The 27,500-nt window shown below is 44.7% G+C and overlaps 2 protein-coding genes across 6 annotated transcripts in view; both read right to left on the bottom strand.

Moving 5' to 3' along the window:
- The window catches only part of eml6 (EMAP like 6), a 56,694-nt gene extending 53,610 nt beyond the window's left edge, over positions 1-3,084 (bottom strand). For all 3 annotated transcript variants that reach the window (XM_076265762.1, XM_076265835.1, XM_076265913.1), the window contains exon 1: positions 2,888-3,084. In XM_076265762.1, coding sequence (XP_076121877.1) covers positions 2,888-3,084 — 197 coding nt within the window. The remainder of the gene's footprint in view (positions 1-2,887) is intronic.
- A 4,562-nt stretch (positions 3,085-7,646) lies between these two features.
- The window catches only part of sptbn1 (spectrin, beta, non-erythrocytic 1), a 105,506-nt gene continuing 85,652 nt past the window's right edge, over positions 7,647-27,500 (bottom strand). For all 3 annotated transcript variants that reach the window (XM_076289909.1, XM_076289906.1, XM_076289908.1), the window contains 17 exons: positions 26,269-26,532; positions 25,804-26,028; positions 25,370-25,459; positions 24,734-25,012; positions 23,490-23,620; positions 22,834-23,038; positions 21,137-21,511; positions 20,029-20,273; positions 19,612-19,750; positions 18,989-19,073; positions 17,567-17,763; positions 16,754-16,851; positions 16,375-16,429; positions 13,537-13,745; positions 10,855-11,028; positions 10,657-10,699; positions 7,647-9,615 (listed from right to left, as the gene is read on the bottom strand). In XM_076289909.1, coding sequence (XP_076146024.1) covers positions 9,382-9,615; positions 10,657-10,699; positions 10,855-11,028; positions 13,537-13,745; positions 16,375-16,429; positions 16,754-16,851; positions 17,567-17,763; positions 18,989-19,073; positions 19,612-19,750; positions 20,029-20,273; positions 21,137-21,511; positions 22,834-23,038; positions 23,490-23,620; positions 24,734-25,012; positions 25,370-25,459; positions 25,804-26,028; positions 26,269-26,532 — 3,048 coding nt within the window. In that variant the 3' untranslated portion in view covers positions 7,647-9,381. The remainder of the gene's footprint in view (positions 9,616-10,656; positions 10,700-10,854; positions 11,029-13,536; positions 13,746-16,374; positions 16,430-16,753; positions 16,852-17,566; positions 17,764-18,988; positions 19,074-19,611; positions 19,751-20,028; positions 20,274-21,136; positions 21,512-22,833; positions 23,039-23,489; positions 23,621-24,733; positions 25,013-25,369; positions 25,460-25,803; positions 26,029-26,268; positions 26,533-27,500) is intronic.

Below are 27,500 nucleotides of genomic sequence, written 5' to 3'. Positions count from 1 at the left end.
TGTTTAGTCTTGCTCTACCATGTAAGCTACATGCCCCTTGTGTTCTCTAGAGTAGATGTTCTTTTAGTAGTGCTTGAGATCTGTTTGTTCTCTCTCTCTCTCTCTCTCTCTTTACCCCCCCTTTTCTCTCTCCCCATCTCTCTCTCATTACTGTAATAGCAACCCTGCACCAGGATTCTGACATGGCTGACAGGGTGTGGCTGTGGTGATGATTCACACTACGACTGGACTGCCGACACACTGACCGCTCCTAAACCCTGAGCCGGAGGAGGAGAAACAGGGTCCTCATTAACCTCTTCACTGAACACCAGGGCCAGAAGGTATCCCTGCCCCACGCACCACAGAGGACGTGGGATAGAGGGGGAGAGAGAGAGAGAGGGATGGAGAAAGAGAGAGAGAGAGGGAGAGAGAGAGAGGGATAGAGAGAGGGATGGAGAAAGAGAGAGAGAGAGGGAGAGAGCGAGAGAGAGAGGGATGGAGAGAGAGAGAGAGAGAGAGAGAGGGATGGAGGGAATGAGGGAGGGAGAGAGATAGAGAGGGAGGGAGGGAGAGAAGGGGAGATCTCGATCCCTATCTTCTCCACACGGATGAGAACAGCTTGATGACTTCAGCATAATCGGACCGGACAGTTCCGCTGCGCATGTTGACCCACATGGAACGGCAGAGGAGCAGAGTCCGAGCAAAATAATTTTGCAAAAAATACAGAGAGAAAGCGAGAGAAAGAGAGAGAGAAAGCAACCAAGAGACAAGAATAGCCGTATATCCTTCAGGGAACATCAACCTAGATAAATTAGTGCTACATCGCAACATTATTAAAACATTTCCTAATTATATGACTAAAAAAAATGGTTGCAATTTAAAAAAAGACGTGAAATATTAAGATGGAAAGAAATCATTTACACACCTACAGGTCCTGGGCCATGATCAATGCACATATTTGTGAGAATAATTAGCTATAGTTCTTCTTAAGTCAGGCAGATGATGGTGCGTTTAGAATGAGCAAACAGAGTAGGCCAGTGCTAGCCTGCGGGGCCCAGCACACTCAAGTCATAATGTCCCATTCATAAATATTTAACTGGATGCACGTGTGTCTTTGTGTGTGTGTGTGTGTGTGTGTGTGTGTGTGTGTGTGTGTGTGTGTGTATGCAAGCGTGCTTGTGTGTGTGTGTGTGTGTGTGTGTGTGTGTGATGTGGTGTGTGATCAAGAGCGTGCTTGTAGTGCAGTGTAGTGCAGTGCAGTGTAGTGTAAAGTGTGTGTGTGTGTGTGTGTGTGTGTGTGTGTGTGTGTGTGTGTGTGTGTGTGTGTGTGTGTGTGAGAGAGAGAGAGATTAATAGAAAGATAGAGAATGAGATAGATAGAAAGATAGAGAGATAGAGAGAGAAATCAGAGTCAAGGGACCATGTGTGGTGTGGTGGAAAAGAATGCTTATGTGTATGTATCTGTGTGTGTGTCTGTGTATGTGGAAAAGAGCCAGAGAAAGGAGGAGGGTGAGAAAGAGAGAAAGATGGAGGGAGAGAAAGACGGAGGGAAAGAGAGGGAGACTAATCGATAGTTCACCCCACATACTGTGCCTCTCAGCTTGGAGGGTGTGCTGGAGAGGGAGGGAGGGAGGGAGGGAGGCGCGTTGAGAAGGAGGCAGAGGGGGGGACTGAGCTCTCTCATGGTGACTCTAGCATTCTTCACGTCTGCTATCTTATCGGTCCATCGCAGACCTTGAGGACACATGCCATGGCATGTTATGGAGAGAAACTCATGCTCTGCGGGTCTGTTCATTATTAGCACGCGGTCGGCTCTCACGAATGCCATGTTTCATAACATACAAAAAATTGTGCTCAAAAATAGATAAGATGGCCTTGCCCTGTTAAAGTGAACTGCATTATGTTCTTTTCTTTTAAAGAAGTTCTAGGTGTTTCTTGGCCTGAAACAGAACTCTTGGAGTAATTTTCAGTGGTGAGGAACCCTGGACAGTTCCACAGTTGTAGAACCCTGGACCATGATGTACTGTAGAAGGATAGACAAACAGGCTTGCAGTGAACCCTGAATTCTATTGTTTTTTTAACAGTTAAGCCCAAGTGAATCTTCTAGGTTTCTTTAACAAGCTGATAGTCAAGGGGATTCCAAAAGGGTTCCATAAAAAGTCCCATATCAAAAGTCAGATCAGTTTGATTTGTGTAGTACATTATGCACCAAACGTTGCGTCTACGCTACAGAATAGGCATTACAATTGTGTGATAAACCCCCAAAAAAGCCACAACACCTGCCAGCTATGGAACCTCAGAATAGAACCAAAGTGGCTATTGCTGCACACCCCATGGATTCAACTAAAACCATCCCTACACCAGAAGACTTTGACAAGATTTGGGAAAGATTCTTGAAAGATTGTAATATTTTAAGTAAAAGCTTGAATGGGGGACATTAGTTAAAAAACTCCAATCTTTCATGAATTTTTCCCAAGTCTTCTGGTGTAGGGATGGCTTCATTCAGACCATGAAATCTCTTGAACCAATTGAACGTCTGTCTGTCCACGCCAGTCGGAAAGAGCGTGACATGCTGTAGGCTTCTTCAGCGCACTGCAATGGCTTGTGTTGCGTGTCGCTGACTGCTCAATCAATGACTGTCGCGCTGCTTCTGTGTTCATCCGTCTCGGTACACTATTACGACTGCTCCCGAGACGCTGGAAAACCCCCCAAGAGCTAAAACCCAACGGCACTGCTGAAACCTTTATTTACTCCCATGTTTGGTTATGTCTAAAAGACTCTACAGCAGGCTAACTCCATGACAGGTGGTAGACAGAGAGACACACCACATATTGGGACGACATGCATTGCTGTTATGGAGTCACCGAAGAAACCCCCAAGTCTGTGTCGGTGAGTTTAGATTTCCTACCTGATTATGTCATCGTTGTGTCCCAAATAAAACTTCTGCGTGTGCTCCCTGGTGTTGTAGACCACACCGACACCAGCCACGAAGTACACTATCTCCTTGCCCGCCGTGTAGTACAGGTTGTTGCGGCACTGGTGCCCCCGGTAGCCGTGGATCCATTCCAAGCGTAGCTGGCAGCGAGGAGCAGTCTTGTCCGTCATGCTTTTTACGCGTGACAAGCCAACGGTATTTTTTCCCTTTCTACTTAGCTATCCCACGGCTCAGTTGCTGCAACGACATAGAGAGACTTCCGCCGACCAGTGCTCGGCGTAGTCCATCAGCTCTGGGTAGGACCGGACAGCGGCAGTGTAGGCTTGGCGAGGAGGGAATTCCTCTCCTAGCGGAAGCTCCCTTGGCCGACAGATGATGACCGAGCGATATCCTTAGGTGTCCGTAAAATCCCCTTTGAGGTCGGCGTGGGTTCGTCAGTGCAACACCTCATTTGACATTTTGTTCAGTATTGACGTTAGGCGTTAGTAAATGTTGTCTATCTTGAAGTAACACATAGCCTGCTGAATCACTGTTGCTATTCCAATAATGTTGAGAATTGATATTACGGTTGACAACTCGTAGGCTACACACAGGTAATCGAATATCAATTTAAAAGATCATTTAAAAAAAGAAGGCAGTATCAATGTATAGCCAAAACTAGCAACACTGCCCTTTCACCGGTAGTGGACAGTGGGCTACAACTCCTCGTGTAGGCTACGCTTTTAAGACGCAGCGTAATCCTTCCTATAGTAGATGCTCTCTGCAACTGACTTCACTACTACCGCCTAATACATCCTGATTGCACGATTATAACCGTCACCTCCGCCAAGCTCCGCTATTAGACGCAATATCTGGCCAAGCAAGCGTTAGTCACTCCACCAAAGGGCGATTCCGTGGTCGAGGTCGGTGATGTGTTGGGGGAAAAAATAAAACGATCGGTTCATACCCTCATCGGGATCCGTGAGCTGACACCAGTCTGTGAGAATTTTTCAATGAATTCCTCCGTATGGCAGTTCTGACAAGGGCGAATTTCCATCAGTGCCCCTACACGGAGAACCCCCGAACACTATCGCCGGTCTCACCACCGTTATCTGGGTCCGTACCAAATATTGCGATCCATTGCCGTATAAGTTCTCCTGGCCGAAAATCAGGCGGTCGCTGATCCTTACGTGTTAAAATAACACTCTTCCTAAAGCGATATATGACACTGGGAATCGTTTTCCGTGGATTATCCCAAGGAACGTTTTAGACGTAATGCTTGGAATTTTCTCACTGGCTTGGCAGGTATGTTTGCGTAAAGCTTTCAAGAATGGAGGCTCTGGTTTTTAGTTTCCTATTCAGTTTGGTTACCACGACGCCTTGTGGTTCGTATCAGATTGTGCTGCTACGTAAAAAAACGCAAAGATGATAGAGGCTCATGGTACTTGTAGTTTCCACAGCGCTATTAAAGCCATTATTGCGGGAAACCCCTAGTCGTAAAACTACAAGAACCGCCGGTAATTGCGTTTGCGCTGTCCTTGGTACTGAATACTCTATGTGGTCGATGAAACGTGAGTTAAAGAATATCGGGAATTGGGCTACTACTTACAACACTTGATAGATATAGCCTACCTGTCCTGTTAAGTCGAGTGAGATATATCTTAATAAAATGTTAGACTATTCAAAAAGGAGAATGCCTGTTATACCGACAGCTCCAACTTCGCCCAGGACACCCACGCATACTTCTATGAGGGGTTCACTGTATAAATGAGAATAAAAATGGTACCAAAGAACATCAAACTGATGGATGCAAAATGGATCATGCGATTTTAAAGTAACAAAATGTAGCCTATAAAGAAGACACAAAATAATTAAGGTTCTCTTGTATAAAAGTAAAAAGCCTTTATTGATCACTGGCCTTTATTGATCACTTTCTTTTTCTTTCAAATGTAGCCTAAGTTTGAAAGACTACTTCTCAGGTATTTTGTAACTGCTTCAGACCTATGATTCACATCTTCATAGTTGATGTTCACCCGTGCAGCATTAGATGCTTTAGTTCATAATTTAGTATGTTAGTTTGGGATTTTCAACAACACATTCAATTTATATAGCGCTTTTCACGACACTCAAAGCACTTCAGTGATGGGAAACCTCACTAACCACCACCAATGTGTAGCACCCACTTGGGTGATGCACGGCAGCCATTTTGCACCAGAACGCTTACCACACACCAGTTTTGAGGTGCGTGAGGGTGTAAATGAGCCAATTACACTGGGAGGACAATTAGGGCCAGATTAAATGAGCCAGGTTGAGAACTTAGCCAGGACACCGGAGAAACCCCTACTCTTTGCGAAGTACCATGGGATCTTTAGTGACCACAGTTTCATCATTCATTCAACGAGCCCCTATCCTATCCTTATCCTTTCAAATAAAGTTAATCATTTGGTAGATTGGTCTTTCAGAATAAAATGACTCATTCTACCTTTTCATCGTGTGTGGATCTCTACAGTCTAAAGGTTTCATTCATCAACAGAAAACTGACCTTGAGCAGTGAATATGTACACTGCTGGCTGACTAACGCTATAGAGACACAGACTGGGGAGACGGCATGTAGGCTACTCATCATACGTCTCTATATGCTTGTGTAAGCCATTAGTACACCTGCAGATATTAATGAGAGTACGAGTATAAATGTGTTTAGCATGCATGTGTGTGTGTGTGTATAAATGTGTTTAGCATGCATGTGTGTGTGTGTGTGTGTGTGTGTGTATAAATGTGTTTAGCATGCATGTGTGTGTGTGTGTGTGTGTGTGTGTGTGTGTGTGTATAAATGTGTTTAGCATGCATGTGTGTGTGTGTGTGTGTGTATAAATGTGTTTAGCATGCATGTGTGTGTGTGTGTGTGTGTGTGTGTGTATAAATGTGTTTAGCATGTGTGTGTGTGTGTGTGTGTAAATGTGTTTAGCATGCATGTGTGTGTGTGTGTGTGTGTGTGTATAAATGTGTTTAGCATGCATGTGTGTGTGTGTGTGTGTGTATAAATGCATGGACAATGTCAGCTCATTAACATGTCCCTGCACCTGCCTATAGCACTGTGTCTGTCAGATTCAGTGTGTGTGTGTGTCTGTGTGTGTGTAAACAAACATCAGCTGTATGTTAATTTTTGTCTGCGTTTGGTGTATTTCAACCCATTGAAAGTTGAGAGTTTGCACGTTAGCTTTTGGACACACAACCAGGTTCCTGTACTGGTTCTCGTGGGACCATATGGAAGCACCATATGTGTCAGATTATCTCCTACATTCACCTCTTCACCCCTCTGAGGAAGTAAGCACAACCCCCCCCCCCCCCACACACACACACACACACGCTCCCTAATACTAAAGAAAAAGAGGGGAGGGGGTGAGAGTGTGCAGGGGTCATATCTGGCCCCTCCACCAGCAGTCTCTGCCCCTCCTGGGTGATGCTGCATGGCCTGGGTTTGCACACCCACATCAGCTGGCTGCTTGTGCACCGGTCCGTCACTTCCTTCCCATCAACCCCTCTTTTTCGCCACGCTCGGCTGGATGAAGTGCTCAGCGGGTCGGGACCTCCAACTGGAGTCAGTCCACGTATTCGGATATTTTATTCTAGGCATTCCAATCTCTCTCTCTCCCTGTCTCTCTCTCTCGCCTCTGTATACTCTGTCTCATTTAGTGTCTTTCTCAACTACCATCTCTCTCTCACACACACACACACACACTCTCTCGCTCTCTCACACACACACACTCTCTCACTCTTCTCTCTCTCACACTCTTTCTCTCTCTTCTTTCAAATTGATAGTAATGCCTAAGTCCATGTAGTTCTTCAGGAGGGCAGACTTTCAGGCGTCCGTGCGTGTTTGCAGCACCATTGCATCCATACTTGTCTGGTTTAATTGCATTAGATGCAGGGTGGTGTGGCTGGACACCATGTCTACAGCAGACACAGATAAAGCCAAACACACACACACACACATGCATGCACACTCAAACACACACACACACACACACACACATGCAAACAAACACACACACACAGTAGAACCCAAAAGTGTTTAATCCTTGTTGCTTTAAGTGGCCATTCTCTGGTCACCAGTCCGCCTGTTCCACTGTAATCAGATTAAGGTGGGACCGACTGTGTAATTAAATCAGTCATATTAGGCCCTTACTGCAGGGCAAATACAACTCCATCTCACCCCACTCTCAGACCCTGCTGTGTGTGTGTGTGTGTGTGTGTGTGGGGGGGGGGGGGGGGGGGGGGGATCTGTGTGTGTGTGTGCTAGCTTGTCCCTGGCTGTTTCTTCAGAGAACATGATAATGGAGTTTTTTCCACAAGGCTTCACTGAGCTCAACGACTTTATTTCCATAGGCAGAATAATCATGGCATGTTGCAGGTATAAAAAAGTAGAATAAAATTTGCATAGATTCTTAACTATGTGCTAACTTAATTACGTTTTATTAAAATGGCTTTTCCCTAGCGGTCATCATCTCGAGCATGTTACATTCACAGTTCATTCACATATGCATCTTCTAGAACTCTCTGGGTTCAGGTGAGAAGGCATTAGTAAGACATACTGTATGAATGAGCAAATCCTGGTAATATGTCCCTACACAAACACACACACGCATGTGCATGCACAAACACAGACACACACACACAAGCACAAACACATGCACAAACACACACACATCACACACACACACATTGACAGGAATAAAAACACAAACGTGATCGATTGTAATGTTTAAAAGCATTTTAATGACATGGCACATATTTACCAGAGAAAGAGGGGGCAGAGGTTTACAGGTGCAGTTTCATACATCTGAAAGGCCCAGGGCCAGAGTTTACATATATACCCAGCGGCCCTGGATGGATACCATTCCTATTATGTCTTTTTTATTTATTTGTTTATTTTTTTCTAGTTTTCTGATTGTGCAGTAAAGATGAAAATTCATTCATTTTTTTAATGTCTCGGTACAATAGATACAGTGATGAAAGAAATGCACACTATGTATGAAAAGAGCGGAATAATGTAGCAAAAAAAATTAAACAAAAATAAAAACAAATATTAATGCACAGTGCTGAAGCCAACAAGCAAGCAACCATATTTTTAAAGTCTTATTTCTCCCCACTTTTTTGTTTATTTTGATGTATTATTACATTTTTAATTCCCAGTAAATGCTTTTTTTCCCCACCCACCCAACTAACATCAATGTTCTGTTAAAGTGTTTATAATACAGCTAGCTTTTTTATACTCTGTACTAGGCTTATTTGAAACATATATTATGATGCAACTCAAAAGGAATGACAGTCAACAAACATATAAACAATATGGGACAAGCAAAAAGGGAAAATTAAAATGTAAAACATATATATTTAAAAAATTAGTAGGGTTACAAGTTCCCTCTATAGAACATTCTGGACAGACTGAGATAATGATGTATACATAAGTCTTGCCACCTTTCACAATCTGAACCGCAATTTTGCCTCTGGATCGGCGCGAATTGTGAATTGAAACGTTCTAATCAGCGATAATCTATCATGTTTAATCTCTGCATGGAGGATCTAGCTGAAAGACTATTTGTGAAGAATTCATAATAGCTGTACTGGTAAAATGGACATTGCGCTTCGGGTCCGTTTTGACTGGAATTTGTAAATAGCATTCCTTCACTGTCGAGGAAACAAATGAGATTCTATAGAAACGATTCTATGGAATGTCGATCTGTTTTTTCAAAAGTGATTGGAGAACGCCAACCACCTCTGGCGAGACAGCCTCACAAAATTGAGGACATTTTTCAAAACTTCAAGACCCCTTTGGTGATAGACAATTACAAAAGAAAAAATAGTTATCAATAAAATTGATCCAGAAATAACATTGAAATTCAAGATTATAATACTAACAGTAACACCGATAAAAACCAAAGTATTGAAAAAAAAAATGAAAAATCAATCTGGTCCTTAAAACATTTGTCTTCAAGATGGGGGTTTCCCAACACACTGAACTTCCAACAGCTCAAATGTTTAATTTTTTCTTCACTTCATTTCATTTCACCTTCACTTTAAGTTTTTTACGTTTCCGGTTTTTGTTTGTTTGTTTGTTTTGTTTGTTTGTTTGTTTGTAGCAGATTTCGAACCCAATTTTGGGAACCCATAGGCACAGAGAGTGGTGTACTGGTTCTCAAGCTTGCATGCTGGAACATCACTGCTGTGGATACACACACAAGCATTACAAAAAAAGAACAAAGGAATTAAAGAAAAAAGAAATTGAAAAAAGAGAGAGGGACAGGGTAAAGGAGGTGTGTGTGTGTGTACAGTATGTGTGTGTGTGGAGTGGGATAGAGGTGGGTGGGGTGGGGTGGGGGGAGTTAGAATGTCTGTTTTGACTGGAGAAGAAAAGACAGAGCCAAAGAAAGAGAGACAGAGAGAGCGAGAGATAGAGAGATAGATAGATAGATAGATAGAGGGAGTCTCTACTGCTTCTTCTTGCTGAAGAGGCTAAAGCGTTTTTCTTTGTCCTTCTCCTTGTCTTTCTCGCGCTTGCCCGGGCTCGACTCCGTTGTCAGGGTGACGGTCGCCGGCAGTGTTTGAGCTCGGCTGGTTGCCGGGGTGCTCTGGTTGCTGCTGGGCGTGATCTCCGACTTGTCGGAGGAGGCAGAGCCCATGCTTGCGTTCTGGATGGCCTGGATCCATGTGTTCATCTCCTCCTACGAGAAAGGTCAAAGGTCAAGGACGACTCACAAGGCCTAATGAAAGACTAACTTAACAATGACCTAAACACTAATAGACCCATATCCATATTTATAAGATGCTCTATACTAAACCCTATACATCTACTCATCCTATAGATCCTCTCTTCCAAGGTAGCTTAGCAAGGCTCCCACTAAATCGATACGTCACTAAATAGCTTATACTGCGTTAGCTACCCTGAACATGATTTGCCCTGACTCTTTACCAGTGCTGAACGGCAGCAGTGCGACTCAGTGTGTACCGCTTCTCTCTTCCCTTTCCTCAGTGCTAACACAGCCTACTGTGCGTTATGTAGCTCAGAGCCTCCATATGGCACTGGGCTCCGGTATGTATCACCTGCTGCATCAGTGGTGCAGCCTACCAGTGCTGTACATATTGGGTGGAATATGAAATACATTTCCCATGAGTCATCTCTCCATCCATCATCCCCGCGTTCGCATTTGACGGGGCTAATTAATTAGGCCCGCTGTGGTCCACCTGGCCACTGGACGGGGGGGGGGGGTTAGTTAAGGGACGGCCCTCGGCGGTCCACTCAGCAAAACCAGGGGCAGATTTATGAGGCTGCATTGCAGAAGTGTGAGCTCATGTCTGATCGGGGGGCTTAGAGGGTGCACTGCATACTGTGGCCACAAGGGGGCGCAGTGGAGTGGCCAGTGAGTGGTGACACTGTGCAAAGCAGCTGTGCAAAGTGGCAATGCAGGAAGGATTTAAGAATGACTCCTAAAAATGGTCCTATAGATGCAATTATTTTACTTATTCATTTCTTTGTTTATTCATTACTTGTTTGTTTGTGTTATAACTACATTTAAGGAGCAAATGAAACCTATCTGCAAATGGTACATCTGTACTGAGGTGGCATCTGCAGGGCATCAAGCCCTGGTCTACAGTATGTATATGGGCACAGGATCAGGCCTGTCTGTCTGCTGGTCACTAGGGATTCTGCTAAACTCTATTTCAGTCCTGCAATGGAAAAGATGAAGAGAAGAGCAGTGACTTACATCGTCTTTGGCTTGGAAGAGATACTCGTTACCATCCGTAACCCTGCAAAACAAGAGACGTTCCCGTTTATAGTATATATATATACTTCCCATCATACACTTCACAAAATGAAACAATACAATAAACTGGCTAATATCCAATAATAATGAGGCCCATCTACGTCAAGGTCTGATGCAGGCTGGTGCCTGGGCTCTTACTTGAGTTTGAAGACGTGTTTCTTCTTCTTGTAGTCGGTAGCCACCTCGCACACGGCCTCCCTCAGGCTGACGGGGATCTCGTTGTGGTAGGGGATGCCCTGACTGGCGTTCTTATTGTCCTTGTAGAAGCCCATCTCTTGGTTGTTGATCACACAGTAGACGTTATGCCAAGACCTGGGGGTGAGGGGGAAATCAGATTCACTGGGTCAGTAAATCCTGACGTTGACAAATGACAGGCCTTTATGTCAACTAGTTATTTATATGAGTACTCTATACAACCCATCTTTTAGGATCAGCTCGTTTGACTTAATTGGGGAAGGAGGGGTTAAAGATATCCGAATATTGAGCACGAGGGAGTGTTGTCATATTAGAAAGCAATCTCTCTCGACCAATCCCTCCCAAATAGAACTGAGCAGCAGCACTCACAAAGAGCTGTTAAAGCTGTATTGCTTTTTGTCCAGCCGACAAAACCAACACAAATGCAAACACATAGATTTAGCAATTTTAATTTCTATTTTTAGGATAAATCCACAAGAGCAGCTGTATAGCTTTTCCTCCAATCAATACCCACAAGGTAAGAAGCTCGCTGCAAACATGCACTTAGCTGCTGACTGAGCTACTTTGAATAGAAACAATGGCTCTTGTAATACAACTGATATGTGTAAGTCGCTTTGGATAAAAGTGTCTGCTAAATGAATAAATGTAAATGTAAATGAATCACTTCTCATGCCGCCATGCTGTGTTGTGCTAGCTAGCTAGCGAGCCGAGTTGAGCTGTAGAGCTTTTCCTCCAATCAATACCCACAAGGTACAGAGGCTGCAAACGTGCACTTACAGTAGCTGCTGACTGAGCTACTTGGAATAGGAATACTACTGTGAATTCGATCACTGCTCATGCCGCCATGCCGTGCTGTGCATGGGGTGTTGGTAGCGTAGTGGCTAAGGAGCTGGGATAGCATACAGGAGCCTGAAAAAGTTGTGGGCTCAATTCCCGGCTTCCACCAATTGTGCCCTTGAGCAAGGCACTTAACCCTGAGTTGCTCTGGGGAGACTGGCCCTTGTAATATAACTGACATGTGAAAGTCGCTTTGGATAATAAGTGTCTGCAAACAAATAAACATGAATGTGAATGCAATGTGCTAGATAAATTAATGAATGTGAATGCAGTGTGCTAGTTAAATTAATGAATGTGAATGTAAATGCAATGTGCTAGCTAAATTAATGAATGTGAATGTAAATGCAATGTGCTAGCTAAATGAATGAATGTGAATGTAAATGCAATGTGCTAGCTAAATGAATGAATGTGAATGTAAATGCAATGTGCTAGCTAAATGAATGAATGTGAATGTAAATGCAATGTGCTAGCTAAATTAATGAATGTGCTAGCTAAATTAATGAATGTGAATGTAAATGCAATGTGCTAGCTAAATTAATGAATGTGAATGTAAATGCAATGTACTAGCTAAATTAATGAATGTGCTAGCTAAATGAATGAATGTGAATGTAAATGCAATGTGCTAGCTAAATGAATGAATGTGAATGTAAATGCAATGTGCTAGCTAAATGAATGAATGTGAATGTAAATGCAATGTGCTAGCTAAATTAATGAATGTGAATGTAAATGCAATGTGCTAGCTAAATTAATGAATGTGCTAGCTAAATTAATGAATGTGAATGTAAATGCAATGTGCTAGCTAAATTAATGAATGTGAATGTAAATGCAATGTGCTAGATAAATTAATGAATGTGAATGTAAATGCAATGTGCTAGATAAATTAATGAATGTGCTAGCTAAATTAATGAATGTGAATGTAAATGCAATGTGCTAGCTAAATTAATGAATGTGAATGTAAATGCAATGTGCTAGATAAATTAATGAATGTGAATGTAAATGCAATGTGCTAGCTAAATTAATGAATGTGAATGTAAATGCAATGTGCTAGCTAAATTAATGAATGTGCTAGCTAAATTAATGAATGTGAATGTAAATGCAATGTGCTAGCTAAATTAATGAATGTGCTAGATAAATTAATGAATGTGAATGTAAATGCAATGTGCTAGCTAAATTAATGAATGTAAATGTAAATGCAATGTGCTAGCTAAATTAATGAATGTGCTAGATAAATTAATGAATGTGAATGTAAATGCAATGTGCTAGCTAAATGAATGAATGTGAATGTAAATGCAATGTGCTAGCTAAATTAATGAATGTGCTAGATAAATGAATGAATGTGAATGTAAATGCAATGTGCTAGCTAAATTAATGAATGTGAATGTAAATGCAATGTGCTAGCTAAAGTAATGAATGTAAAAGCAATGTGCTAAATGAATGAATTAATGTGCTAAATTAATGAATGTGCTAGATAAATTAATGAATGTGAATGTAAATGCAATGTGCTAGCTAAATTAATGAATGTGAATGTGAATGCAATGTGCTAGCTAAATTAATGAATGTGAATGCAATGTGCTAGCTAAATGAATGAATGTGAATGTAAATGCAATGTGCTACTAAATGAATGAATGTGAATGTAAATGCAATGTGCTAGCTAAATTAATGAATGTGAATGCAATGTGCTAGCTAAATGAATGAATGTGAATGTAAATGCAATGTGCTAGCTAAATGAATGAATGTGAATGTAAATGCAATGTGCTAGCTAGCGAGTCGAGTCTAACGGAGCCGTACCGGTTGGAGGCCTTCTTGTTGTGTCCCTCCCACTCGTGCTTGCGGTGCAACAGGCCCTCCAGCTGGGCGGCGGGTGAGTCCTGGCCCTTGGCCGGCAGCGTGGAGGCCTGGCTGCCCCCCTTGGCCCGCCGATCGGAGGTGGGCGACGGGATGGGGCTGGGCTCCTTGGAGCTCCGCTCGGCCACGCCGTTCACTATCTCCCCTCCGTCCTGGTGGAGTAAGAGAGAGAGGGAGAGAAAGGAGGAGAGGAGAGAGGGAGATGAGGGAGGAGTGCAGAGGAGTGGAGAGGGAGAGAAAGGAGGAGAGGAGGAGAGAGGGAGAGAAAGGAGGAGAGGAGAGAGGGAGATGAGGGAGGAGTGGAGAGGAGAGGAAGTGGAGAGGAGATGAGAGGGAGAGAAAGGAGGAGAGGAGAGAGGGAGATGAGGGAGGAGTGGAGAGGAGAGGGAGTGGAGAGGAGAGAGGGAGAGAAAGGAGGAGAGGAGAGAGGGAGATGAGGGAGGAGTGGAGAGGAGAGGGAGTGGAGAGGAGGAGAGAGGGAGACGGGGGAGTAGGGCAGAGGAGAGATGACAGGAGAAAGAGAACATGTAGAATAAAAATATTGGCGTTACTCTCTTGTTTACACAAACTGTTGAAGAGATAAAAACATACATAGTCATGCAGGGAGCACTCTGAAAGTGTTTTTCTGTATAAATATTTTTAAATGTCAAATGAAGGTTAAAGACTAGCATAAAATAAAAGGTCATGAGATGAAGAAAGGTCAAGGGTCTGGACACTAAGATACTGATGCTGTGCTGTGAATGTCTGGTAGAGGAGCGTCCAAAATGTTAAGTCCATTCAAACAGTGACACAATCATATTAACAATCTCACAACTGAAAGAGCAGCCCACCAGATTGTATATGAAGTAAAAGCACAGCAAAGTATAAACTACATCAATCCTTGTCGTTTTCTAAATAGACCATGCCCCAAACACCAATGCATGCCGTTTCAAATGTAGAATACAAATCCAAACAGAGACAGTGGTCATGAAGAGATACAGAGAGTAAGCCAAAGCAAAACACACACACAGGCCAAATCAAAACAGCCACGCACGCACACACACACACACACACACACCAATCAAATCAGATGATTTGAAAAGAGTTTAGAAGGACCACACAAAAGTTCACTCCACTCCACACAGGGTACTTTACCCTCTCAATATCCACCGTTAAGGGTCCATCCAGAATTTAGTTGCTCCTCTCAGGCCATAGCTATCAATGCCTGGGACAGAAGCCAACTGCTAGCCAAAACACTAGCCAACATGATCTCATGTAGTCGCCTCGACCCAATCGTGTGGCAAAAACCTTTTTTAACCTTTCACCTAAACCGAATGCTATTCCCTCCCATTACATGTGAAAGCTTTTAATAACATCAACTACATGTTGAAATCTGATTCAAAATTGTAATGCTTTTGTGTTGTGTGTGATGTTTAACGCTGGCTCCTTTACAAAAAAATTAACCCGTTAGGCAACAAACAACAGACATGAACTAACACTTGACAACAAAGACAAACATGTGGGTTAATATTTCTTCGACACAAGTTAGTACATGAAACATAGACATGAACTAACACTTGACAACAAAGACAAACGTGGGTTGATTTTTTTTTTGACACAAGTTAGTACATGAAAAAATAGGCTGATTAGACATTTTATTTTTGTGTTAGTGAAATGGGAGAGTGGGATGATCAAATCAAGAGACACAGAACACAAACAAGCAAGCAATGACATGGATGATGAACTAGATAAATAAAACAAAACAAAACAAAACAAAGCACACAAAACCAGTGACAACGTGCCACAAGTGAAATGAACCGAGGGAGACCTAAACACAGACACTGAGAACTCTTGTCAAAAATGAAACAAAAGGCAATAACAACTACTCAAAACAACGTCCTTAACAGCACTACCGCCATCTCCTATTACAGCTAAGCTGACCTCTGCACACACACCTCGCCAGTGTCAACAGTAGAAATGTAATCTGAACTACTCCCGTGCCATGCCATACGGGACTAATACGTGCCTCCTCGGCAGTGCCAAAAAGCTGTTATGAAAGTGAGTCAGCTCTTTCAGAATGAGCAAACGTTTCCCTTATTCAGTTCTGGAACCACTAGCATGCATTTACATGAAATAGTGACCTGCTTTTAGTAACCAAAATGATGCAGACTATCTCTGCTTAGAGCACTAATCTAAACATGGTGGAACTCAGGTCAGGCTTCGTTTTCAACCTTCATTTGAGATGTTCTGCTCTGTCATTACTACTCTTTAAATTATTTCTATAGGCGTATCCCGATTAACTGTGTGTTCATTATTAATAACAAAAACCCTGTAGGGAGTTTTCAGATTTTGGTCAAACGGAACATCTGACACTGACCACACCTGCCCTTAATCGAGGTATTGTACACAACAGACCTCATATTTCTACGATTCAAAATTCTGCAACTACATTGGAAGACAAAGAACATCTACATCAAAACAAGGATTCAAGGGACGTGGAGTCTCTTGGTACAGCCACAAATGCACTGCAAACTGGTAAAAAAAAAAGCAAAACTGTACAAATGCAAACCTCAGAAAACAAAGCACTGTGGGTCGGGACTTGTAGTCCAAACAAGTTCACTTCAAAACACTGCAGTGCTTGGCCACCACACTTAAAAAACCACAAAGCATTACACAATGTTCCTATGGAGCCTATGTACTGTCCACTGCGGGAGGCTGTGCCTCCGAGCAGGACCTGTCCTGGACAGTGCGAGGGCCCTGCAGGCCAGAGTAGCTTTGGTAGGCATGGGAACGGTAACTAACCCGTGGTGAATCCTGATCTGACGGCAGTCCGTTCTGAGTCACTTGCTCTCCTTCCCTGTGGAGAGAGGGAGAACAAGAAAGAGAGAAAGAGGAAGAGAGGAGGACAGAAAAAGGGAAAAAGGAAGAAACAACAGAAAGACAAAGAAAGAGATTATGGATTCAAATTAACATCATTGAATGTAATTTTTATACATTTCAAATAAGTATAAATAATACATTAATATATATTTAAATACATACAATCAGTTATCTATATATAGTGTTCATTCCAGACTTCCAGCAACACTCTGAGCCTCTCCCACCGTCTAACTGCCTGACGGCTTCTCTCTCTTTCTCTCTCTCTCTCTCTCTCTCTCTTTCTCGCTATCTCATGTCTTACCTCTGCACCTCTCCGTCCTCCACCAGCGGCTCTGGAGTCGGGGGTTTTCTCCTCCTCTCCTCTTCCTCTTGCTGTCTTCTCACTTCCAGTAATTCCAGCTGCAGCAGGAAAGAGAAACAAGCAACGGTCACGCGGCAACGAACAACACGCACGGAGCCCTTCGCCACACTCAGGCCTGCGCACATCGCTGACCGCCCTCTCCGACTCTGCGAGGCGTCAGGCGAGTGAGTGAGGTAGCCCGTGGTGTTTTCTCGGACGTCAGTGCTTTGCGTGGGAGAGTAGGGTAGGATGTGTGGTCGTATGAGTTCCTGTTTCCTGCTTTTACCGTGGCGACGACCACACCTTGAGTAAGGGGGGGGGGGGGGGGCAGGAACTGAAAAAGCCCCCTGTCTTTGCATGTTCTTTACAGCCGTGCATTGCCTCACGTAAAACAGAAATCAGCCCCACCACACACACACACACACACACACACACACACACACACACACACACACACACACACACACACACACACACACACACACACACACACACACACACACACACACACACACACACACACACACACACACACACACACACACACACACACACACACACACACACACACACACACACACACACACACACACACACACACACAAAACACTGGTGATTCTCTCTCACATACAGTTACTCATTTCTAGTTATCCTTTCCACGGCATCCATTCCCTCTTCCCTCTTTAAAACACACACACACACACACACACACACGCACACGCACACGCACACGCACACACACACACACACACACAACAACCTCTGACCACCCACCGTAGTCAGTCTCTCCAGCGCTGAGAAGCGCTCCTCCCAGGTGGCGGCGGACTTCTCGAAGGCCTCGTGGCGCTTGATGAGCTTCTCCACCTCGTCCACGCTCTGGCCCATGGAGCCGGCCGACAGGTAGGGCTCCTGACCCAGCAGCCACGCCTCCGCCACCCCTGCGTCCCGAGAGAACTGGTGCACCTCCAAAACTGGGGGCAGAGGAGAACAAAGAATCAGAATCAGAATCAGAAGCTGAACCAGGATCAGAACTAGAGTCAAAATCTTGAATCAGAATCACAACAAAAATCAGAATCTGAATCAGAAATCAATCATCAAAATTAAGAAATAGAGTAAATGGATTTAATATGCCTGCTGGTTCACAAGAAATTTGGACTACAAGGGATTTGGACTACAGGGAATACATCTTGGTTGTGTGGTAGAAAATAAGTTACTGCACATATACAATGGAGGGACATAGGAGTGATGTAAATCGTACAGAAATCCACACACTCTTTCATACACGTGCCCAAGAGGACTGTCACCGTAGCAGTTCTCAGGGAGACCTAAGAGCTGCTCTTCGAAACCATCAAGTGAAAGTGTGTGTGTGTTAGGTTTGTAATAAGGTTCTTTTTGGTTCCTTTTTACACGCATAAGGGATAGAGTTGCCTGTATGGAAAGTAGTTCAATTCAAGCTTTTCCCAATACAGCAAACCAAGAACCGATAGATAACCTACGGATAACTCCTATGGATATCCAGGCCGCAATGACTGCATTTTTCCCACGTGAAATACACGCATGATTCAAGGCTAAAAGTTTCGCCTGGTAATCTAGGTGGAAAGTGAAAGACACAAGTTTCATTTCCTGCTTGCTGTTGCTGACAGTCATTGCGTTCTAGCCTTTACAGTGATAGAGAACAAATAGAGAAGCCGCAGGGAGGTCATCGCCTTTTAAATATGCCCGCTATCCACCGGCCCCTGCCCAAAAAAGCTAGAACGTTGTCCAAGCGTCGCTTGAACGTTTAAGCAACGGCAGAGACACAAGTGTAGGACTGGAGGGTGTAATCACTGAGGTTGTGTGGAGGTTAGTGGGGAACTTCTCATGCGTACGCCAACGACAAGAGACAAAGGCTTTAGGCAGAGAGGGACAGGGAGAGAACAAAAGCCTGGCGTGGTGGTGGTAACCGTGGCAAATGCTCTCTCTCACACACAAGGAGCCATTAGCATTCATGCATTTGGAGGATGCTAAGTTAGCCAATGCGATTGACAATAGATGTGAAGATACACATTTTTAGCAACATGCATACTGCTCCTGGGCTTGAGAAACCATGACCTTGGTGTGATCGCACTTTGCTCAACACAGACCTACTGGACACTGGAATTAGAAGTATAATTCCGCTCTAGCTGTTTGATGGAATGGACCAATGGCGGTACTCACTCAATCTTAGCCACTCCCATCTGTCCTCCCACTTGTCAATCATGTCTTTCCTCTTGTCCGTCAACTGTAGCAACTTTTCTTTAATCTGTGGGGTTGGGAGAAAAAACACACATTGTATGAGCACAACACTGTTCAAATTCATCTATTGTTTAACAAACACCAGCCATTTTGGAATTTCCTCCTAAAAATGATTGACATTTTGCACTGAGGAAAACCCTCAATTACATCCGTTACATGTATGTAAATGTCAGCCAAGTGCTTGCAGCGCTTTCTAATAAACACTTTAAAGTCATGACATACTATTGCATATGATTTATTTTCAAATCTTAAGAAGCCTGGCTCGCTCCTGGAGACATGCACAGTGGCAGCCCTGCATTTCCCATCTCTAGGGCCCTGGATTGGTGGACAGAGTGGTGTGTGGGTACCCTGGATTGGTGGACAGGGTGGTGTGTGGGTACCCTGGGTTGGTGGACAGGATGGTGTGTGGGGTACCCTGGGTTTGTGTATGGGTGGTGTGGGGTACCCTGGGTTTGTGTACGGGGTGGTGTGGGCTACCCTGGGTTTGTGTACGGGGTGGTGTGGGGTACCCTGGGCTGGTGAACAGGATGGCGTGGGGTACCCACCTCTTCTGATGCGTAGTGCTTGCGCGCCAACAGGGACTTGCCCAGCTCGATGCAGGCAGTGAAGCTGTCGTTACGGGCGTCGATCTCGGCCTTGATGCCCTGGTGGTTGTTCATCAGGAGCTCCACAGAGGAGACATCCCTGGGAAATAGAGAGTAATAGTGAGCTGAGGGGTTTCTGGGTAATGTAGTTTGGTATCACTGGGGGGATACATATCCACTATGGGGTTGGATTTTAATTTAAATCACACACATACAGTACACACCTCTCCTTGTTGCTACCCTCTCTCTCTCTCTCTCTCACACACACACACACACACACACACACACACACCCACACACACACACACACACACACACACACACACACACACACACACACACACACACACACACACACACACACACACACACACACACCTGGGCTTCTCCTGGGCCTCGATGAGGCGGATGACGTCCTCCATCCACAGCATGAGGTCGCGCACCATGCTGAAGAAGCGGAACTTGTCGCCGGTGTCGAGAAGGCGCACGCGCCGCCCGTCGCACGCTTCCAGAAGGCTCCGCCACGCCTCCAGCACCTCGCCCTCGCGCCGCTGGATGTCGTCGGCCTTGTCGCCGGCGTACGCCGACTGCAGACGGGCCGCGTCCTCCTGGAGCTGCTTCACCTGCGGACGGAAGAGAGGAGAGAACTCGTCCTCACAATGCTCACGGTGACAATAAAAATAGTAAGGCAGACACAGTAGTGATCAGGATGTAGTGGAGGCTTATCGCAAGTAAACGCAGTTTGTCCACCTCTGAAATTTCAGAAATAGAGTTTATCCACCTCTCAAAAGAGTTTATTCACCAATTGCAACTTTTAACATTCAAAAATCACACTGTATTATCCACATTCACAATATGTACACTCATCAACACTGTAGGAACCATTTAATACCACTGGTATTGTTATAAACATTGGACAATAACCTTCACCATCATCAAACATGTTCTAAATGCCTTTTTTAAAAAATGGCTCAGTCCACCTCACTGTGATCACATAATTCATAGTTTACTCACCTCTTATTTTACCACTACATCCCTGGTAGTAATGCACCTAAACTAAATGTTACAATGCTCAATGTTTCACACAGCTCAGAGTGAGATGATCACAATGCACTGTACCCATCATAAGCTACTGTATACGATATGACCTATGTGTGAGTAAATTACAAATATCGACCCCTTGGAATTATAGGGTTCTATCTACGTTCTGAGATATTGAGCTTCAAAGTTTTAGGATTTCATAGAGTTATACTGATAAGCGGAACAAACCTCTTTAGATGTAATGTCCAAAAATGCATACAACTACAAACTACTGTTTGTAGTTGTATGCAATATTCTTATTCTGTGGTCACAGAATAAGAATATGTCAATAACTCAATTGTGACAAAAATGGCACATAGAACCTAATGCTAAGGGGACAAAATGTAAATTTTATAGTATTCTACGTATGACGTGCATATGTGCGTGTGTATCGTCACGGCTGTACCTGCGTCCCCAGGGCCTGGATGTCGTGCTCGAAGGCCGTGTGCATGCGCTGCAGCGTCTCCACGGTGTTCTGGTCGCGTCCGAGCTCCTCGGGCAGCCGCTTGTGTTTGTCCAGCACGCGGCCGAGGATCTCCTTGGCGTCGTGGTAGAACTTGTGCAGCTCGTACGAGGCGGCCAGGATCTGCGTGCGCGTGTCGATCAGCTCCAGCAGGTCGGCCCACGCCTCGTTCAGGCCGTCCTTCCACTCGGCCACCGTGGCGGCGTCGGTGTGCCCCGCGTTGATCAGCTCGTCTGCCATGCGGTTGACGCTGTCCACGCGCTCCTGACCGATGGTGCCTGTGTCGCGGGCGAACTCGCGGAAGCGCTCCTGCAGCATCTGTTGGGTGGGGAGGCAAAGGATGGGGAGAAAGAATGGATAGAGAGAAAGATAGGATGGGGAGAAAGAAAGGATGGAGAGAAAGAAAGTATGTGGAGAAAGAAAGGATGGAGAGAAATATAGGATGGGGAGAAAGAAAGGATGGAGAGAAAGTATGTGGAGAAAGAAAGGATGGAGAGAAATATAGGATGGGGAGAAAGAAAGGATGGGGAGAAAGAAAGGATGGAGAGAAAGAAAGGATGGAGAGAAAGAAAGGATGTGGAGAAAGAAAGGATGGAGAGAAAGAAAGGATGTGGAGAAAGAAAGGATGGAGAGAAAGAAAGGATGGAGAGAAAGAAAGGATGTGGAGAAAGAAAGGATGGAGAGAAAGAAAGGATGGAGAGAAAGAAAGCAGCAGAGGGGAAAAGAACAAGGAAGGAAAGTGGGAAAAAGAAGAAGAAAAGATGGAGAGAGTAGACAGGATGAGAGAGAGGAGAGTGGAGTTGGTCAAAATGTCAAGGAGAGATGAAGAAAAAATACCAATGGTCGGAAGAACAGCAGAGAGACAGACAGAATGAGACAAGGGAAGGAATGAGAGAAATAGAAAAAAGAAGGGAGAGAGGACGAGAGGTATAGAAGTGTTATTACTTGACCTCATGTGAACTTAAATATAATGCATTTCTCTCTAGTACCATAATACCTCTGAATTCTTGAACTCTCTGTCTTTAAATGAGTCCTAAACATTCTTCACACCTCACATTCACAAGCCGGACTGGTTTGTTTGTTTGTTGTTTGCTGTTTGTGCCCTGGCGTACAGTTCCTGTATGAAAACTTAGCAAAGCTGCTGGCACACAAACATGAGCTGTTCTCCTCAAGGGCATCTTATTGACTGATGGTGACTCAATGACTCAGAGCTGGATTCAATTTTCTAAATGTCTGTAAGTGCCGAGACACGTTTCCTTAACGAGCAGCGAGGATGTGAGTGAGCCAGCGATAAATCAAATCAGTCCTTTAATTGTCTAAGCTGTGTGTGCGTGTGTGTGTGTGTGTGAGAGAGTGTGTGTGTGTGTGTGTGTGTGTGTGCATGGTGCACAAAACTTAATATGAAAGATGAATATTTAAGTAGTTACTGTAAGTACTTCACAAATTATGTGTGTAAGTGTGTGTGTATGTGTGTATTGTGTGTATGTATGAGAGAGAGAGGGGGGGGGAGAGAGAGCAGAAGCTCATAGTCTGCTCAATAATTCATGCACAAAAGTGTGTATAAGAAGTGTGTGTGTGTGTGTGTAAATTGTGTGTGTGTGTGTGTGTGTGTGTGTGTCGGACCAGGATTGTCTCCTCACCGTGACATGCTCGTAGTCCTGTCCCAGCTCGTGCGAGCCGGCCACCACCTCCCTCTCTGCGATCCACTGCTCCAGATCGTCCACCTCGCGGTTGAGCTGGAACAGACGGAACCTCTCGTCCAACTTCCCCCTCCTCTCTTCCGACAGATCCTTCAGACCCGCGTACAACTTATCCACCTGCGACTGACGCATACCTATCCTCTCACTAGGGGGAGAGGGAGGGAGAGAGAGAGGGAGGGAGGGAGAAAAGAGAATGAAAGACAGAAAGGAAGGCACGAGGAAGGGAAAAAGAAGGTAGAGAGAGAAATGAAGAGAAAGAAACAAAGGCAGATGTTAAGTAGTGATAACGCACACACACACACACACACACACACACACACACACACACACACACACACACACACACACACACACACACACACACGCGCACGCGCACACACACACACACACACACACACACACACACACACACACACACACACACACACACACACACACACACACACGCGCACGCGCACACACACACACACACACGCACACGCACACGCACACGCGCACACGCACACGCACACGCACACGCACACGCACACGCACACTCACACACACACACACACACACACACTCACACACACACACACACACACTCACACACACACCTTTCTGGGTGTCCCGCGGCCACCAGGCCCCTGCTGGTCTTGGACAGCTGGTGGACGGCCTCTGCATAGTCCTCCACTGCCTGCTCCAGGATCTGGTGCTTCTTCAACATGGCCACCGAACTCTGCTCATCCTGGAGGACAGACACACACAGACACACACAGGCTCACACAGGCTCACACCCACACCACACACAACTGCAACACTGTACTATTATACTATTCACTACACTACACTACACTACACTACACTACACTACACTACACTATACTGCACTGTAAGATCAGTTAAGATAAGATAAGAACTTCATTAATCACCACAGAAGAAGATGAAGAAACTGATATATGAATATGTAAACATGTGCCACTAAAACACTATCACTCATCTATATGGCCACAATGCCTTATGAGCAATAATGAATGAAGACATGTCCAACCCATAGACTGCATATAGAACACACTATGGTCAAACGAACTAACCTATTTGTCCAGGTCAGATGACAAACATGAGAAAATATCCAATCATTGATATTTTATCAATTAAAAATAAGTAATTAATGTTCAATTAATCAAAAGATTCGTCTTTTAATTGTGATGCTTACTTGAAAATGACAGTGCAACGTGCCTAACCTAGGCCAGAAAGGTGGTCATCGGGGGTCATCGACCACTTTACCACGACTTCCCACTTGTATTGTGTAGTTAAACAATTAATGACAGCACCACAGAAACTTAAAGGTCAACCCTTTATATCATTACCTTCCTCAAATTCAATAATGATACACGCCACAGAACAAACTGTGCCGTGTGTGGTTCATTCTCTCTCCATGTGTGTGTGTGTGTGTGTGTGTGTGTGTGTGCAGGAGGAGGTGTGTATTCATTATCTCATGTTATGCTTGTAATGCCTATCCCATTACTTCTTTTAACTTTTAAATGGCTTTGGCACTCAAACCACAAGTACTGTACAATCTTCTAACAAGTGACTCAAAGATGCACTAACTGATCATTTTAATGATAACTCTAATGCTAATCCTAATGGTAACTCTAATGATAATTCTACTGATAATTCTAATGCTAATCTTAATGGTAACTCTAATGATAATTCTACTGATAATTCTAATGCTAATCTTAATGGTAACTCTAATCATAATTCTACTGATAATTCTAATGCTAATCTTAATGGTAACTCTAATGATAATTCTACTGAAAATTCTGATGATAACTCTAAAGATAACCCTAACAACACTCACCTTGGCCTTCTCCTCAGACATCATGTAGAGCTCCTGTTCGCTCATCCAGGCCTCGGCCTCGGCGGCGTCGAAGTAGTACTGCTGGGCCTTGTGCGCCTCCTCCAGGCGGCCGTGGCGCTTGGCCGTCTCGTCCGCCAGCCGCGCCCACAGGTCCTGCAGCTCGGCGAGGCGAGCGCGGATGCCCTCTACGCTGGGGCTCTCGTCGCCCACCAGGCTCTGGCTGCGCTCGAAGATGTCGTCGAAGCGCACCTGGTGACCCTGGATCTCCTTCTGAAGGGTCTGTTGGTGGGCGAAGGAGAGAGAGAGAGAGAGAGAGAGAGGAGAGAGAGTGAGAGAGAGAGGAGAGAGAGGGAGAGAGAGGGAGAGAGAGAGAGAGAGAGAGAGAGAGAGAGAGAGGATATGAAGAGATGGAGGAAAAAGAGGAGAAATGGTGAGGTGAGTGTGTGTGTTTAATTCTGAAGTAGGGACCCATATATGTTACAGTAAACCTGTAGCTATCATTAGCTATTAGCGAGTGGATGCCTACTATGTTGCTATGGTTATATTAACTTATGCCATACATTTTGCCAAGTGCCATAAACCACTGTCATTATGGATCTCATATTATGACTGGCAAGAGGTTATGCTATGGCCTACCTGGTTCTTCTTGATGAGTAGCTGGACTGTCTGCAGGTTGTGCCCGTGGTCAGTGGACATGGCGATGGGCATTCTCTCTTCAACCCAGAGCTGTGGGGGAGTGAGAAAGCACTGGTCAACTGAAGTCTCAAATCAGTTATCAGATGGTTTCATCATTCTCTCTCACATCGTGAAAGATAGATATTATGTTATTTTTATCTTTTAGCTGAGAGTTAACACATACACACACATATATCCAAACACACACATGGATACACTCAGTTAATCAGTTCTATAATATTTACTGCTAATAATTAACTATTGTTGACTCTCATACTCATACGTATTCCCACACATACACTCACACACTCGGTCTGTCACACATCCACACAAACGCACACACACACACACACACACACACACACACACTCCAAGTGAAATTGGTGGGTACTCACAATCTCGTCCTCCACGTCGCGGTTGAACTGGTGGATCTCCAGTGAGACCATGAGCATGTTCTTCCTCTTCCTCAGTGGGTCCAGCAGTTCCGAGAACTTCTGCTCGACCACCTGCCGCTGACCGTCCACCTCCTCCGTGTCCCGACCCTCTTGGCTGAGGGCGACCGCCTGGGACTGCAGCTCCACCACCTCGCGCTGGCGCACCTCCACCTGGCTCTCCAGCATCTACACACACGTGCACACACACGCACGCACGCACGCACACACGCACGCGCGCACACAAAATGGCAAGAACGATAACTTTAACGATAACGGCGAAAAAGTATCGCTCTAGATATAAATGACAACGTCTACACATAAACTATAACGATATCGATATGAAGAACCATATCGTTAGGGTCCCTTTCGGTTATCGTTCTAATTATCGCTTTCAGTTATCGTTATCGCATTCGCGGCAGCCCTCACCTGCTGCTTCTTGAGCAGGATGTTGACGCTGGTCAGGTCCTTGCCGTAGTCGTCCGACTGTATCTGGCCCTCCAGGCCGGCCAGCCACTTGTCCAGGTCGGCGCAGCTCTGCGTGAACAGCTCGGCCTTGTTGGCGTCGAACAGGCACTGGGCCTTGGTCTGCGTGGTGGACTCTAGCTCCTCCCACTGCTTCTGCAGCGAGGCCAGCTTCTCCCTGACCACTGCCTCCGTCTCAGGCTTCTCCGCCACCAGCTGCTGCCCCTCCTGAAGGACAAAAGGATGGAGGAAGAGAGAGAGAGAGAGAGAGAGAGAGAGAGAGAGAGAGAGAGAGACAGAGAGAGAGAGAGAGAGAGAGAGAGAGAGAGAGAGAGAGAGAGAGAGATACAGTTAGAGGTAAAGTATATACAGGGTACTTCCTCATCTCATTTGTGTTGAGCCTAATGATCATGCCAACGAAGCTTCTCTTGGATTTGAATTTGAGAGTGAGAGACTCAGAGTGAGTGAGAGAAAGAGAGAGAAAGAGAGAGAGACTCAGAGTGAGTGAGAGAAAGAGAGAGAGAGAGAAGGCAAGAGAGAGGCTGGCAACAGCGTCCATGCCACCTTCAGTCCAGGTGCCCACATTTCCAATCCCACGCCACCTTTTCACTGGCCTTCAATAAACAGCAAAAAGCTCAGAAACATACTTAAAAAAGAGTCACATGGTGCTTTACAACAGAGAAGAGAAAGATCTAGAAAATGAAGACAGACATGTCTATGATGAAACAACATACACGGTCATCTTTCTAACGAGTTGTTCTGGGGACGATACACGAAACCCGCTGATGGCCTTCACTACTCTTCTCGGGCCCACGGCCATCATACAGTGTCTGGACAGTCCACACCGTATGTCCACACTGGCCTCCATGGTCATTCACCCCTCAGACAGTGACCCACATTATGTTCTCTTTACCCACATGATCCCAGATAATAGCTCAGGGTATACATTACCAGATATTATCTAAAATTTGGATTACGACCAAATCTTTTAATCCCTGCTCTTAAACACTTATAACACGGCCTTTTTTATTGTCCCTAACTTAATTCCAGCTAACTCTCTCTCTCTCTCTCCACTGAGTATGAGATATGGTTTGTTTCTCTTGCCATTGATTCATGAGTGTTGTCCATGTGTTATATTTCAAGAATATTTGGATCATTATTGCTTTTATGATTTGATTACATTCCCACAAGACACT

Source organism: Alosa pseudoharengus, unplaced genomic scaffold (assembly GCF_046254945.1).
Source record: "Alosa pseudoharengus isolate Yale_2024_CS ecotype anadromous, Long Island Sound unplaced genomic scaffold, YU_APseudo_1.1 YU_APseudo_1.1_scf_1, whole genome shotgun sequence".
In the NCBI taxonomy this organism is placed as follows: Eukaryota; Metazoa; Chordata; class Actinopteri; order Clupeiformes; family Clupeidae; genus Alosa; species Alosa pseudoharengus.
This window is presented reverse-complemented; position numbering and strand designations above follow the sequence as displayed.